At 34.0% G+C, this 16,106-nt stretch overlaps 1 protein-coding gene across 3 annotated transcripts in view; it reads left to right on the plus strand.

Moving 5' to 3' along the window:
* LOC140448150 (monocarboxylate transporter 9-like) overlaps positions 1 to 16,106 on the plus strand; it is a 78,296-nt gene that overhangs the window by 48,209 nt on the left and 13,981 nt on the right. For all 3 annotated transcript variants that reach the window (XM_072541241.1, XM_072541243.1, XM_072541242.1), the window contains exons 3-5: positions 2,063 to 2,312; positions 6,624 to 6,836; positions 9,899 to 10,180. In XM_072541241.1, coding sequence (XP_072397342.1) covers positions 2,063 to 2,312; positions 6,624 to 6,836; positions 9,899 to 10,180 — 745 coding nt within the window. The remainder of the gene's footprint in view (positions 1 to 2,062; positions 2,313 to 6,623; positions 6,837 to 9,898; positions 10,181 to 16,106) is intronic.

Consider the following 16,106-nt stretch of genomic DNA (forward strand, 5'->3'; position numbering starts at 1 on the left):
TGCTGCTGTCCCCAGACAACCTACTCTTTAAAAAGGACTATTTCTTTGATTTACTTTTTATTTTCCACCGAGCAGTTGAATTATGTAGTTAAAGTTCAACTAGTTTTGTGTATCCAGACCCCTGATGAAGGGTAAGATATTTATTTTGTTACCTTTCGAATTTATTTACATTTTTATCTTTTCCTTTTCTTCGCCTATGTTAACATTCCTATTTTCTCATTTAATTAGGGTCCGAAATTCATGTCGGTTTAAGTATGGTCCAATGTAGTAGTCTTCAATATATTCCGAGTATTATCTCAAGTATAATCCAATATGAGTCCATTATCAGTCCAATATATTGGTCTAAGTAAATCCACATAGTCTCGGCAGTTATATTACATGTCATTATTCAAAAAAAGAACAATAAGGGTTTTTTGCAATTATCTCGTTAAACTTTTATTTGAACCATTTTTCTCTAAAATGTATCTTCTTCTTCAAGTGCCATCTCCGCGGCGTAGGTCGGCAATCATCATAGTTATTCGGACTTTTGAGACGGCTGCTCTAAAAAGTTCATTTGATCTAAATCCGTACCACTCTCTCAGGTTGCGCAGCCATGACATTCTACGCCTCCATATGCTTCTCTTTCCTTGGATCTTTCCCTGTATATTGAGTTGTATTTCCCGAGCAATGTGTATTTCTCTCCACGTGTAATATGTCCGAGATATTCCAATTTTCTTGTTTTAATTGTATTTAAAATTTCTATTTCTTTATTTATCCTTATCAGAACCTCTTTTTTTGTGACGTGTTCTGTCCACGATATTTTCAGAATTCTTCTAAAATGTATAAGAATAGTTTTATAGGGAAAAAATGATTTGTTCATTTTTTGTGATTTTATATCGCATATACCTTTTAGAACCTTCAAAAATTTGTATAATATTTTTACGTGAAATCGATGATTTTTTTACAGATAGTGGTAAATAGACAAGCGGCTAAATCAAGTGCAAATGCATGAAAAAGTTAATTTAGACTAAAGGCCGGTTTTCACGCTACGTCTTATTGTACATTTTGTTGGATAGGACAAATCCTATACAATAAAACGTGGCATGTAAACAGCAAAACGTACGTCTTGTCGAATCGAAATGAAATCCAAGGTCAGATCGTAGAAATGATGGGAGAAGCATAGTTTTGCGAGAACTGATAGGATAAAACGTTACGTGAAAATACATGTTCAGACAAGTCGTCCGATCTTGACTTATTTGACGACTAGTTCCACTGCAGTTCGTTTCATTTTTTGCAAAAAAAAGCCTAATAATGTCAGATTTGCGGCAATGCACCCACGTTTTTCTCGGGGAATTTATTGAATTGTATTAAAGGTTTTAAGTAGTTATGTTTTAAAACCAAGTAGATTGCATTACAGGTTTCAGGAATTATTTGGCTTAACGCTGGTTTGGATATTATGATTGTGAACTCCAAGTCCTTGACGCTGCGTCCTGTTGTCCTTGTAAGATATCTGAGAGTTGCTGTGAGTCTTTCATGGGGTGTAATGGCTTTTCTCATGAGGTGTCTTATTTCAATATGTATGGTGTTACCAACTCTAGCAATTGACAATAGGCTGAGGGGTCCATTCGCAAATAATTGCGCCAGTCAACTGGTTCGCCTCTTTTAGTAACGAGACGTGGGAATACTGGCTTCTTTTTAGAAGCCCACTCTCTTGATCGTCTTGTCTTTTCCCTCTTCATCCCCTTTTTCCTCAGTCGTAGTATCTTTATAGTTGAAAAAATAAAAGAAAGCAGCCGGGTTTCCTCCATAATAATAAAAAAACACTAAACAAACTTCACACAACTCAAGACTCTGAATTAAAAATGGCGGTAGAAAACGGAAGGAAAAACGTAGTGTGTATACACTGGACAAAACGTACATTTTGTCGTACGTTTTATATGACCCACAAAACGTACAATAAGACGTAGTGTGAAAACGGGCCTTAATAATATAGAACGTACCTATATTTCATATAATAAGATTTTGAAAGTTTTACAAATAAACATTCATCAATTTCCTTAAAGTCATGTTGTTTGTGTTTTAGGTTGAATCCGAAATTGTCAAAATCGAGTAAATCTAGCAAAACAAGTTTAGTTTCATTATCATCAACAAATTTTATGAAAGATCTGGATATTGACGAATTGAAAGATGTTTTGAAGAGCGGAAAGAACGTAGAATATCTTTTGCAAGGTTTGGAAACATCTATCGATTCAAACGCTGCCGCTAACTCGACTTTAAAAAATAACCATAATTCTGTATTAAATCTTCCAACGTATATTCGTCAAAATGAGAAAGTAAGTATATAATATAAGTTACGCTAACGATTAAATTATATACCAACCAAGTTTTTCAATCACGACATTCTTCTCCATCCTATGCAATAAAAATCCAATATTTTCCTGCATAATTACTTGTAACATCTAATATTTCTCTTGTAATATGGCTCAGGTATTGTAATTTTCTCATTTTGGTAGTCAAATACGACCTATTTTTGTTTGTTCATACTATTCCAGTACTACTTGGTTTAGTTTTCCTAACCCTGAAGAGTGGGATTATTGTGCAAGGGCCATAAAATATAGTAAATTTGAAAAAATTATAATAGATGAAAAAATATAATCTTCAAATCCAATTTTATCGCATTAAATAATGGACAATGGTTATTAATTGTTTTTATGAAACTATTGAATTGATAGTTCAATTTAAAATCAATATATTATTGAAAATACGATTATTGGGATTACTAGAAACACCTTGGAGTTTAGAGGTATTAAAGTTTATACCTACTTTCCAATCACAACTATTTGAGTTGTTAATGAAGCAGAACATACTTTGCATTAAGCTTTATAAATATTAATAGGATCCCGAGTTAACCATTGTCTAAAGTCAGCTTCATTTAACCAAGACTCTCGAAATTTTTATGCTGTTTTAGTACTGAGGCGACTTTTCTTTTTCGGTGGAATATTTTCATCATCTGGTGGTTTACTCAATCTACTCTGGTTTTGATCAATTGAACACGAGATCTTCTATCAACTATAATTTCATTAACTTTAGTTGAATCTTAATTTACGTATTTTCTATATAAGTATCAAATTCAAATATAATATTAATGTATTTGATTTTTTACTGGTACATAAGTCAAACATACAATACACCCTGTATATAATGGTTTTTTACCATCTGAAAAATTTTGCCGACGCTTCCTTGACTATTTTCAGATGGACTATTATGGATCATATTTTGTTCCACTTTATTTTTACTTTATTTCTACTTAAGTAGAAGGAAGAGAGGTTCAACATTCTTGACAGCAAGATATAAAGGGTTTGGTGCGGGATTCGAAATGCAGGATAAATTTTTACGCTATTCAGACAGGGACAATTTACATATAGATGGCGGATGACTGTCCACACGCTAGAAGCGTATGACACTTGAAGAAAAAGAAGAAGACAACTTCTCCGTAATGTAAATAAGTTTTCATATATGAATTCATTTAAAATACTGTGAAATTTGTTAGTCTAAAACTTTTTTGTCGCCTTATAAAGTTCTATGTATAAAAAACGCAATCATAAGAAATAGTATATTCTAGGTATACCCATCGTTATTCTATTAATGTATTCATTTTATTTTTACCTTTGTATTTTCAATATTAATATTACAGATAGCGTAAATACCTGTTTACCATATTTTTTTATTACACCATATCACTACAATCAACTTAATTATTTTATTACTCTGTACATCGTTCAAAATTATACACTTCTAACGTAAATGGAAAACGTCACGCAGTTGTGCTGAAGATAAATTAACTGGAGCAACAGTGTAAATAATCACCATTTTCAAACAACCATTACACATATCGTGTAAATGCTCGATGTACTCTTGTATGATGCTAAAATGTGTTGTTCTTTAGGTAACTACATTATCTACAAAATTAGGTGATTTTAGGTATACAACAGGCAATTATTTCTTAAAATATGAATTAATACAACTAGACAAACTTATAATAAATTTCCTTTATAATTTGTAAAATATTCGTTAATTCCTGTAAATCTCTTTTTTGATTCTGTGTTACATTTTGTTTTATTGTTCCCATTTATGTCTGGCCTGCTGTTAATAGAATGTTATCGATCTATCTGTATGGGAACTGTTATACGTTTTTTTAAACTCCACCTTATCAATAAGAGTTCGCCAGAAGCGACAAGTCACGTAAGAGCTGTAAATTTTAACAGCCTTTTTTAATTTTAATGTTAATACATTTTTTGACAATTTGGCCAGAGCGATGGAGAGGGACAGATTTGAGCCTACGAATATATTACAATTTAGATAAGACAGGGGTTACAACTCTACAATAACCGAGCAAAATCGGGCAAAACAAATAGAATCCGTTACCTCGACAGAAAAAGTACGTTAATAACTTTTTACCTGAGTGTAAACGCAATAGAGAATACGCTTCAGCCAATGTTCCTATTCTCAAGGAAGCGGTTCAAACCGTACTTCATGACTCGAGCTCTAGTAGGTTCAATCGGAGAAGTTAATGATTCCAGTTGGATGGACAATGACACATTTTTTATCTTCATGAAACATTTTGCAAGGTATACTAAGCCATTCCCTGAAAATAAGATAATACTTGTACTGGACAGCCCTAGATCGCACCTAGGTTTTCAAACTATTGATTTCTGTCGACAAACTGACATTGTTCTTCTGTCTTTCCCTCCATATACATCGCACAAATTACAGTATCTACGGGCCACGAAAATCTTATCTGCATAATTATATGGATGCTTGGATGAAGAATAATCCTGGTCAAACTGTGATCATTTATGACTTACCTGAACTTGTCGATGAAGTACTACCCAGAGCTACTTCTCTAGCCAGTATATTAGGTGGTTTTAAAGTGAACGGGATATTTTAATAGGGATATATTTGATGAGCACGAGTTTGCACCATCTTTACCCACTGACAAGCTATATGATACTACACTTGTTGAATCTGCAACAAGAAAACCTGTACCATCACTGCTATCCATCTCTAAGTCCGAGATGGTTGCAACAACATCTAGAGAAACCGACAAGTTAAATACTTCTAAGGAGCTATTGGAAAGAATTTGCACCCTTCCAAAAGCTAATACAACTAAGTACAATACCACAAATAGAAAAAAGAGGAAAACAGCAAAAGTAAGGAAAAAGAATGCCAATAAGGTGAAAGAACGATTTTGAAGAAAAAAAGGAGACAGACTTAAGCTCATCGGATGATAATGATGCTCAGTGATTGTACTGTTTCCAGCTATACTTCAATGACAAACATGATGAGGAATGGGTAAAATGTCACAGAGATGATGACGATAATTTATGTTTTTACTGCATTCATTGCAGAGAAGATTAAATAAATACTTATGTTTCAAATTTTTAAAAATGTTCCATCAATATTAGCTAGGTACCTATGTAGTTGTTTTGAAGAAATAAATATTATTTTGTTTCTACTATTTTTTTAGTTTTTGTGATATATATCAAGTTGTTACAATTGTCCCAAAGTTTGTCACAATTGTGTCCAGGAGAGGTACAAATGTAACAATTGACACCGCTATATAAATTATGTTTTTATTTGGTAAATTAATGAGCCATGTCTTTCTATCTCCGCCAAAATATAGTCAAAACTTAATATAACAGTTTTCCAAAACTGCATAATATTGTGCTTAAGAAGCACGATGAAGTGTGCAGTAATACAGAAATTGTTACAACTATCCTCGGTCTACCTTACCTTTCGCGATGTCGCAGAATCGTTCTAGACATTCAAGGATTCCCAAAAACCTTAATTTGTCAAAGACTCTACTTGTTCGCTCCTTTGTACTTCTTCGTGTCGCGATTACCTATGTTTTTTTCTAGATACACTTTATTGTTTCGTGCCAGTTTATTAGGAAGATCCTTGCAGATCTTTTACCAGTTTGACTTGGTAAATGGGTTCTTTGGTGCTAAAATCGAAGCGTAAATGGGTTCTTTGGTGCTAAAATCGAAGCTTGGCTGTCGGTAAAGATATTTATTGATTTCTTTCTGTAGTCTCGTCTAATAATTCTGTCATTACAAGCTATTATTATAAATACTTCAGCCTGGAAGACTATTGACTCTTTTCCCAAACTATAGCTTTCGCTAAATTCGGTTGTCTGTCCACGAATCCCTGATACGGTTTCGTAAACAGTTTTTAACCTACCATTGAACCATATTTTCTCTCTGTTAATGACGCATCTCTCATGTTAATGATGCATAATCATCTCAAAAGTTTATCTAAAAAGCGGATTTCTAAGGTTTGATGGAGTGATGTTTGTGTGGCTACTAAACACATCATTTGATTTCCATGTGTTGTTACTCTGTTACCATGTCTCAAAACACTAAAAACACTTTTTATTTCCGTTTTCAACATGGTATTTTTAGTATCCTCGAATATTTGTTGATATCGGTGGTGTTATGGCATCTAATAAATCGACGTGGTTAGATATTATCTGTTTTAGGTTCTTCTGATTTTGAATCTAAAAGTTCTTTAGCATTTCTTAACGCGTTTACATTCATATAATTAGCAAACGTTAATATTATATAATTTATTGTCTAATGTTTTAGGTGCCTGTCGAAGTATTAGAGCAACTTAGTTCAAATAGAAAATTATATAACATAATTTTAGAAAATTTTCCTAGTTTACTTTTAAGTAGAAGTACATCTGATAAAGGTCTAAATATATTAGCTGGAGACGCTTCTCTTGTGGAACGAGTGCCTGTTAGAGTTTGTATGACACTTAAAAAGGAGGGGAAAGAAGATCATGTATTAAACGGCAAGGTGAGATATTATATAGATATTATGTATGATAACACTTAGATATAATTGCCAAGTGTGTCTTTTCGACGCATTTCAATGTTTTATTTTAGTGTAGCTGTCAAACCCTCGCAGTGGTACAATGTTTTGCAGGCTTTTAAACAATAGTTTGGAATTTTTTTTTTTTTTTTTTTTTTTTTTTTTTTTTTTTTTTTTTTTTTTTTTTTTTTTTTTTTTTTATCTGCGACTGTTTTAGGCATTATTAAGGTAATAGCAATAAAGTAAGGTTTACATGAATCGAGTAGCTGTTCAAGTTACTTGAGCAAATAACTGGAAACTAGTAACTTGAATCGTGTAGACAAATATTCAAGCGCTTGATCAAGAACTTGACCAAGCAGCCAAGCGAGTCAAGTAACTTGAAAGCCATCCAACTTACTTGTTCAAGAAGGGGCCTCCCACAACGGAACGCAGTGGTGGTGGGACCATACTTGAACGGCCTTCCTCACACTTGTTTCTTGTAAACAGTCGTTCAATCAAGTGAATACATACTCGCTGTCAAGAATTGTTCATCTAGGTAAGGTCGATTTTGAAGTATTTGAATTTTCTTTAAAAAAAATAGAAGTGGAATGAGGAGACAACATTGCAGTTTGTGGAGTCGTATGAAGAACAAACATGTCTTTGGGATATATCTAGTAGTCAGTATAGAAATAAACAAATTAGGGATTCTGGTATTAATAAAATTGAACAATAAATGAAAACATATGATTTTGATCGTCATGATGTGAAGAACAAAATAAAAAACCTGAGCATGAATATTCCCAGAGACTTACTAAAATTGCCAAACATAAAAAGGCTGGTGTTGGAACAGATGATCTTTTCCGCTTCATTTTTCTCTGTTCTCTGAACCGCTGTTAAGTTCAGTTATTTTACTTGAATAGTTTAAATGCTTTACTTAAATGCCCTTCAAACTTGAATACTTGATTAAAATTACTTGTACAAGTAACTTGAACGGCTACTCGACTCATGTAAACTAGGCTTTGGACTCAGTTAGGAAGAGTGTTCTTATTCTCAAAGTTAGGAATATATAGTATCTCGGAAAATACCTTACAGGCAAGTTTAAAGGGTTTCAGTCAGGACTATAGGGACTATACACAGTTAATTGCATACATTGAACAGCTAATGTGGCAACTCGGCTCATTTAACAGACGTGAAAACTACTTTCACGTGGGTAACAAGTTACAAGTGGGTACGAGAATTTATTAAATTAATTATAAATTTATTATCGGGCTAAGCTAGTAGATAGAACCCTAGGTAATTTAAACTCAAATTCTTCAATTTTTATTTTTTATTATTTTTGGGGCATTTAAAAACAAATATGGAGTATGAAGCGATCACAATTAAAAGATACTAACGAATTAACTGAAACATATCAAATTCCCAAGGACGACTTGAATCAATTACTTAACTGACTTATAGGGGCAGGTGACGCAGAAGAAATAAGGAAACTTACGCAGCTAGTGCCGACTGAGAATGGTATCACTCAAAACAAAGCTTCCAGCTCCCTTATTTTAATTAATATCATGAATTACATGGGAAAAATGTAATTTTTTAACATTTCATGACTATTCTATGCAGATCTTGGTAACTCGAGTGGATAGCTATCGGACAAAGACAAGAATTTCTTTGTTTTTTTTTTAATAAAAATTCCCAGCTCCGTATCGAGAGAATCAAAACTCTCAACAGGAACTTTACCCACAGAGCAATCAACGTCCCCCCATCCATCACTCAAAACGTCCTAAAAAGTTCTTGCTCTCATCTAGGTCACGTAAGGCCAAATCCCGGAAACCCAAAATCAAAAAACTTCATATTCCGTCCATTCTAATGCAGGCTTGCATTGACGAACACCCGAATGAATACGCTGACATCCTTGAAGTCACACTGCTAGCTTACCCTACTCACCTATAGCCCAATCCTTTTCCTTACCCCGGACTGGAGGAGATTGGTTTTTTGCGGTTTCCCAATCTCACTACTCAATGATACCTGTCCGTCTCTGAGAAAATAACCGCAACTATTTTCTCACCTGAATCGGCAGATGCCGAAACCGTCTATCGAACGCCGACGAAGCCGGCCGTTAACGCAAGACAACACGAATTTTAGTGCAATACGCTAGTTCTGAAATTGGTCGCAGACGTACAAACGGCTGCAGGAACAATGGTTACTAGAGAACACGGTTTTCGTCTCTGCCGATTCAGACTCACACTCAAACACATTCAAACACACAACATTTAACCTAGCATGACAGTGAAAGGGGTCCTCTTTCTGCTACCGAAGTATTCTCGTCGCTGGGGCATCCGGCCGACAACAGAATCCTGTGCATGACACAAATTCTGGGGTCGGAAGGGTCTGTCTAGGGAACTGACGGAACTAAAGTAACATCGAAATGGTAGCGTCCATCACAAGCGTTAGCGTCAGGCTAACACAAACACATTCACACTGGGCCATCTGCGGCAAGCCGCCTCTCGAAAGCTGGTGAGGCCTGGCTTTAACGAAAACACCCAACGACAAAATTTAGTTTTGAAGTTGGATGTAGACGTAAAAACGTCTGCAAGAACAATAGTACGTAGAGACACGGTGGTGTCGCATTTAGCTCAAAACACATGCACTACATTCTGGAAAGAAAATCACATCCATACAAACAAGCCTATTACCTCTGATTCAAGTAGTGACTCCATCTCAACAGCCGCCAAGATGCTCCACTACTACCACACTATGCTTTTCGGACTGTTTTTGCGTTCGACGACAACAATCAACACATTCAAATCTAGCCTGAAGAGAATCGAAAGATCCTGAACGGGAACACACACATGTTCATCCTTATCGAAATAAACATCCCTTACCAACAACGCAAAATGAACGTTGTGTCAGTCAGTCTCCGGCTTGATTTGAATTCATTGAACGGCTTGAACCGAGTTTCACGCTCAGTAACTGAGCGCTTACCATTGTGCCACTGAGGTATTTTTTTTTTCATCATATAATAATCATATATTTTCATATTGTAAAAATTAAAATGTATTTCATAATTTTAGGAATCAGTACAACATAAAGATGTGGAAGCACAAGAACCGTTATTGGCTGAAAAACGTAGTAAAAAACCTACTGGAATCCTAAAAGTTCCAACTGTTCCGAAAATCAAGGCACAAATAGCCCAAGCACAACGACAAAACTATTTTAAAAATCTTAAAGTACACAGACAGTCATTGATACACCGTGGAGCAATCTTTAATACTCACAAATATAGATTTAAAGCTTCCAGTTGCCCAAATATATACAGAGTTTCTACTCTAACTTTAAAAAAAGATGAGAACGAGGTAAGTACATGAGTAAGTGTAGAAATAAACTTTGTCATAAGTAAGAAAATATCAAAAGTGCTAACTAACATGGGTCGCTTAATAAATTATGATAATATGTAATAATTTTACACATAGTCATGTCTATTTTTTTTATTTATAATGTGCAAGTGATGAATCCTTCAGTTTTTTTATATTGTCTTATTTATATTAATATTTGTTACCAAACATAACCTAACTAGAAAACGATAACATCGAGGAAAGCTAGGAAAAACTCAAAAATAACATAATTAACGCAGCAACAGAATCTCTTGAAGAGAGGAATGTAACGAACACTAACATATCAAAAAAGACAACACCATGGTTTAGAGAGGAAGTGAAGACAGAATGTGAAGAAAATAAGAAAGCCTTTTTACAATACAGAACACAACAGACATATAACCTGTATAAACGAATCAGAAATGTAATGAATACTTTAGTTAGACAAATAAAAAGGGAACACTGGTAAAGCTTCTCAAAACAGATGGAACACGCTTCTACGGAACACAAAAAAATATGGAGAATCATCAGAGGAGAAAGAAAAGAGATGAACGAACTAATAAAACGAAACACATTCAGAAGGAAACATGGGTAGAATACTGTCGATTCCTATTTGCTAAAGGTGACGATTATGAACCACCAACATCAGAGGTGACGACAAACAAAGAAATAACTATTGAGGAGGAAGGGGTAAAGGAAGCATTAAGGAAATTAAAAAATAGAAAATCACCAGGAGAGGACAGAATAGCGAACGAACTCCTAAAGTAGGGAGGACCAGATCTGACCAAACAACTATTAAAACTAATCCAAAAAATAATAGAACAAAACAGATTTCTCAAGAATGGAGATCAAGCATCCTAATAAAAAAAAGTTCAAAAAGGAGACAAAGCGCCTCTAAGATTGAGAAAAATGAATCCTCATACGAAAGATAAAAAGATTGCAATAAAAATTACCGAATTTAGATAGATTGACAAAGAGTAATATTATTAAGCTTATTGCATTTTATGCAGGTTTCATCACAACTAAACAACACGAGATATTGGCTAAGAGTCTAAACATCATAGACAGCTAAGAACTGAGGATGAAATTAGGTTAAGCTTATTCAAAAAAAACAGGGATGGTTTTCGTTTTTCATGGGAATATTTCACCACTTTACTTTAATCATGGCCAAAACTAATTACATTTTGAGGGTTTATGTGAGATTAATACTTGAAGGAAGTAGTTAAAAAAAAAAGAATCGTGCTCGTTCATGAGAACTATGCGTATTCTAACCCCAAACATAATTTATTACAAAAAGGGAACTTATAAGTACACACACTTGACGTATTCGAAGCGATAAAAATAATAATCTCTAGACAGAGTTAAACTAAAAATACAGTCTCTTCAAAAGTTTTAAATTTATAGAAATTAACATGCCAAGATAATTCACAAAGGCATCGAAAATTTGCCAATTTGCTCTTTAAACATCTACATATTTTTTAGTAAATTAATTCTCATAAATTTCTTTGAATTTTCGTATTAATTTCTAGCCAGGTAATGTAATAATAAGAAGAACAATACGTAGAAGAGTTAAAAAACATTTAAGTCAAAAAATTAAAATATTTTAGTCGTTTCCGTGCATAACAGCATAAAATTGATATGATAATGCTTATATTACCTATATCCCACCGAGTATCACCAAGTATAAACTAATAGCCAACAAACACGCAACAAAATAAGTCATAAATTTTAATTACCTGAAACATTGAGTGACAAACTCACTCAGGAAAAATTAAAAATACAATCAAATAATCTACTCAGCGGATTAACTCGAGACGATTTTTTTTGTCGCCCTCTTATAAATCAGCTTCATTTTATAAGTATGTAATAAATCGATACAATTAAGTAATGCTTTGTTTTGTCAAATTTTAATTTAGCCAATCAATAAGGTTCTAAAAGTGTTTTCTTGTGGCATGTTCAAGTTAAAAATTGTGTTAATATTAGATTAAGCCACAATTTATTCTAATGAAAATTATAATTTTAACTAAAACTTTGATATTTCGATTTTTAGTCTGGAAATCGTTTTCAAAAAAGTATGATTATTTAAGAATTGTGTTAAAAAGGGTGTATAACCGTCAAAGTTTTGAAGAGGTTTGTCAACAGCTATGCTTTGGCTGGAAAGCTGTGAGGGTGGATTTTTTGCCCTATGGAGCTTCACATTCTGATTATCTGTGTTTCTGCATTATTTGTTGTGCTTTATGCCTTTTTTGGTGAGTGTTTGTGTATTGTGTGTTGCATATGTATTGTACATTATTTTTGACTATGTGTCTCATCTTTCTTAATCTGCTTTTTTCTTTCTTCTGAAGGTGCCTATCTTCTAGTGATCTCCTCATTGACCCATCTTATTCTATTGTCAGCAGCACTAAATAGATCATTTCTTAGATTGGCCACCCATGATATACGTCTGCATCCAATTGTCGATTGATTCTACAAGGTAATCTAATAGCGGATTGAGATTGATTATCAATATTAATCGGCTATTGTTGGTATATTCTTGTTTTTGACTTCTTTTTTTAGTATTGGCAACCACAGTCTGCTAGATTTTGCTGATGAGTTTGCTACACATTTTTGTTCATTGAGTAAGATGAGGGCTGCTTCTTTGATTTTTCTTTTTTTATGTATGTTTATTTCATGATTATTGATGCATCTTTCCATCGTACTCTGTGCTTATTATCCCAAACATGTATTTTTAATGCTTGTTTATCCTGACACTTAGTGATCTTGCGGTTTCTCCAACGTAGAAATTGTTGCATGCAGGGGGTATTTTATAAATGCAGTATTTTGATCTCTCTTGTGTGTTGTTAGATTTGATTTTAGGTTAGGTTAGGTTTGATGGAAAACATTTTATTTTTGGTGATTTTTCTGTGATAATCAAACAGGTTTGTTTCCAATATTTGCTTAAATTTTGATATTTCTTTCTACATCTGGAATGAGTTGTTCTACGAGTACATCAAGAAGGACGGCACAACACATGTAGGTATTTATTTTCTACTGTTACTGTCACAGAATAATAAACAATGAGAATGCCCACTCTAATTGTCAAGATAAGTACGTGCATCTCGTTCGCGCAGACGGAATCGGCCATGTTTTAAACGGAAAAAGTGCTGTTCAGTGAAATTTTATCTGTTGTGCATAGAAAAATTAACCTGGTTTAATTTATTTACAGCAACCGTAGACGTAATATACGCTATTTTATTCGTGCTTTTAGTTGAAGAATAAATTAAATTATTTTAAATTTACTAAATTTTTTTTTTTTATTGAAATTAACGTGTCTCGACATCTATGGCCATTGACACGGGTACAAGAACGTCTGGAGTATTACATTATTCATATAAGATTATTACATTATAAGATAAATACAGTAAGTTACAGATAGTTAACATAGTTACATATAATGTTACAAACTTTGTTTTTTTTTAACAAACAATGTTGCAATATTTGTTATATCCGATAATATAATCTGCAATCTTTTAAAAAGTCAATTAGAGCACTGTACACATTAGGCGAACTAAGTATCTGTTTCAGGTTACCGGTTATATTATGCGCTAATCTATATATTCTATAATATATAAAACTGGATTCAACGAGTAAGTGTTCTACTGTAAGACGGAGAGAATCACAATGTTCACAAGCAGGTGGGTTTTCGGAAGTCATCAGGTATCCGTGAGTGAAGCGAGTGTGTCCTATTCGAAGTCTTCGAATGATGAGTTTGTCCCTCCTAGTCATTGTAGGTATCTTAAATGAGTATACAGTGGGATTGATTATGTACAGTTTTGTGTTTTGTCCATTCCAATGATTTTGCCATATTTTACGAGTGTTTTGTTTTATGGTTGCTGCTAGATCTTGATGAATTTGAATTTTTTCTTGGCTTAGGTCAGAACAACTTGCTTTTCTTGCTGCGATGTCTGCAGACTCATTTCCAGTGATCCCTACATGAGATGGGGTCCAAAGAATGGTTATTGATGTTCCTCTGCTGTGGTTTTGATGACAGATGTGTTGGATTTTTTGGACTATCGGATTTAACGAGTATATGTTAGCAATGGACTGAATTGAGGAAAGAGAATCAGTGCACATAGCTAGAGATTTGGTATTGGGAGAAGTCATTTCAAGAGCTTTAAGGATACCATATAATTCTGCAGTGTGAATACTACAAGTGGTTGGTAGTCGATATAAAGCTAAAGTTATGTTTTCGGTACATACAGCACAGCCAGTATTCTTTTCATCTTTAGATGCGTCGGTATAAAGAACTTGGTTGTACTGTTTTGCATTTATTGTTTCTTGAAATAATTGTCTAAGGAGGTGGTTAGGAGTGTCTTCTTTTTTTATTGGTCCATGGAGGATTATTGGAAGTACTGATGGGGGTAGTTATATTCAGGTCTATGGCTGCTAGCAAAGGATTTACTAATTGTGGTAGGGGGTAAACAGATCTGTCTCTATTTTCAGGAGCGTGGGGGATGTTAATGAGCTTAAGTACTGGGTTTTTTGGGTTGGCTGAAACTCTAGTGAAATAGGAAGAGAGTAAAAGCTGACGTCGTATGAAAAGAGGAGGTTCCAAAGCTTCAACGCACATGCTTTCGGCGGGGCTAGATCGAAATGCACCTAGGCATATACGTAAGGAGGTCGTTTGTATTGAGTTTAGGGATTTAAGATAAGTATTACAGGCGGTCATGTAGAGCATGCATCCATAATCATAAGAGCTGTATAGATTCTCAATAACATATTTTCTTCAGCTCCCCATTGATGATGTGCAAGTGTTTTCAATATATTTAGTTTACCAGCACAGTTGTCCTTTAGTTTTTTTAAGTGTATTTTCCAGTTTAACTTCTGATCGAATATTAGGCCCAAGATTTTATGATTATTTACTGTAGGTAAAGGAACATCGTTTAAATATATTTCCGGGTTTTGAACGCTTTGCTTTTTGGTAAATCTTAGTATCCTAGATTTTGAGCTGGAAAGTTTGATGCCGTGTTGTGTGGACCAAGAATATACGTTGTTTACAGCATTTTGAATAAGATTTGATGTACTGGATATGCTTGCTCCACTACAGTAATTAAGTAGATCATCAGCGTACAGCAGAGCTTTTACCGGTTGGCGAACTTCTTTTGACATATCATTAATTGCTAAGTTAAACAGAATTGGACTTAAAACAAAGCCTTGAGGTACACCATTGAGCTGTTCAAAAACATTTGACTCAATACCGTTTATTGCAACTTTAAATTTACGGTGATTTAAGAAGTTATTTATGAACGTGTAAATATTGCCTGTAATATTATTATCGATAAGTTTCTGTAATATTACATTCTTTGGAATAGTATCGAAGGCGTTTTCAATATCGAAGGCCGCCACAACTGTATCATGTTGCTTATTGAAATTCTCGGTTATATGGTTTTGTAGCAATACTAAATTGTCCATAGCGCTTCGATGTGGTCTAAATCCCGATTGAACGGAGCTAATTATATTGTGCTTTTCAGAAAACCAGTTAAGTTTATTATTGATTAGTTTTTCCATTAATTTGCACATGCAACATGTTAATGAAATCGGTCTATAAGAGGATGGCTCTATTGAAGGTTTGTCGGGTTTTTTAATTGGAAGAATGATGGATTGTCTCCACAGGTTGGGAAACTTTTCGTTGATCCAAAGAAGATTATAAAATGAAAGTAATTTTGTAAGTCCATTGAGGGCTAAATTTTTGAGGAATATGGAGGGTATATTGTCAATTCCTGCTGCAGAATTTTTTAAGGTAGATATAGCAAAGGAAAGCTCTTGAAAAGTAAAAGGTGCGTTTAAAGCGAGAAGGTCATCTGAGAGATCTGTAGTAGAAGGAAGATCTTTATGTTGAGTCAGAGTATTTGTGTAGTTGTTGTTTTTG

The sequence above is a fragment of the Diabrotica undecimpunctata genome, chromosome 8, assembly GCF_040954645.1.
Source record: "Diabrotica undecimpunctata isolate CICGRU chromosome 8, icDiaUnde3, whole genome shotgun sequence".
Lineage (NCBI taxonomy): Eukaryota > Metazoa > Arthropoda > Insecta > Coleoptera > Chrysomelidae > Diabrotica > Diabrotica undecimpunctata.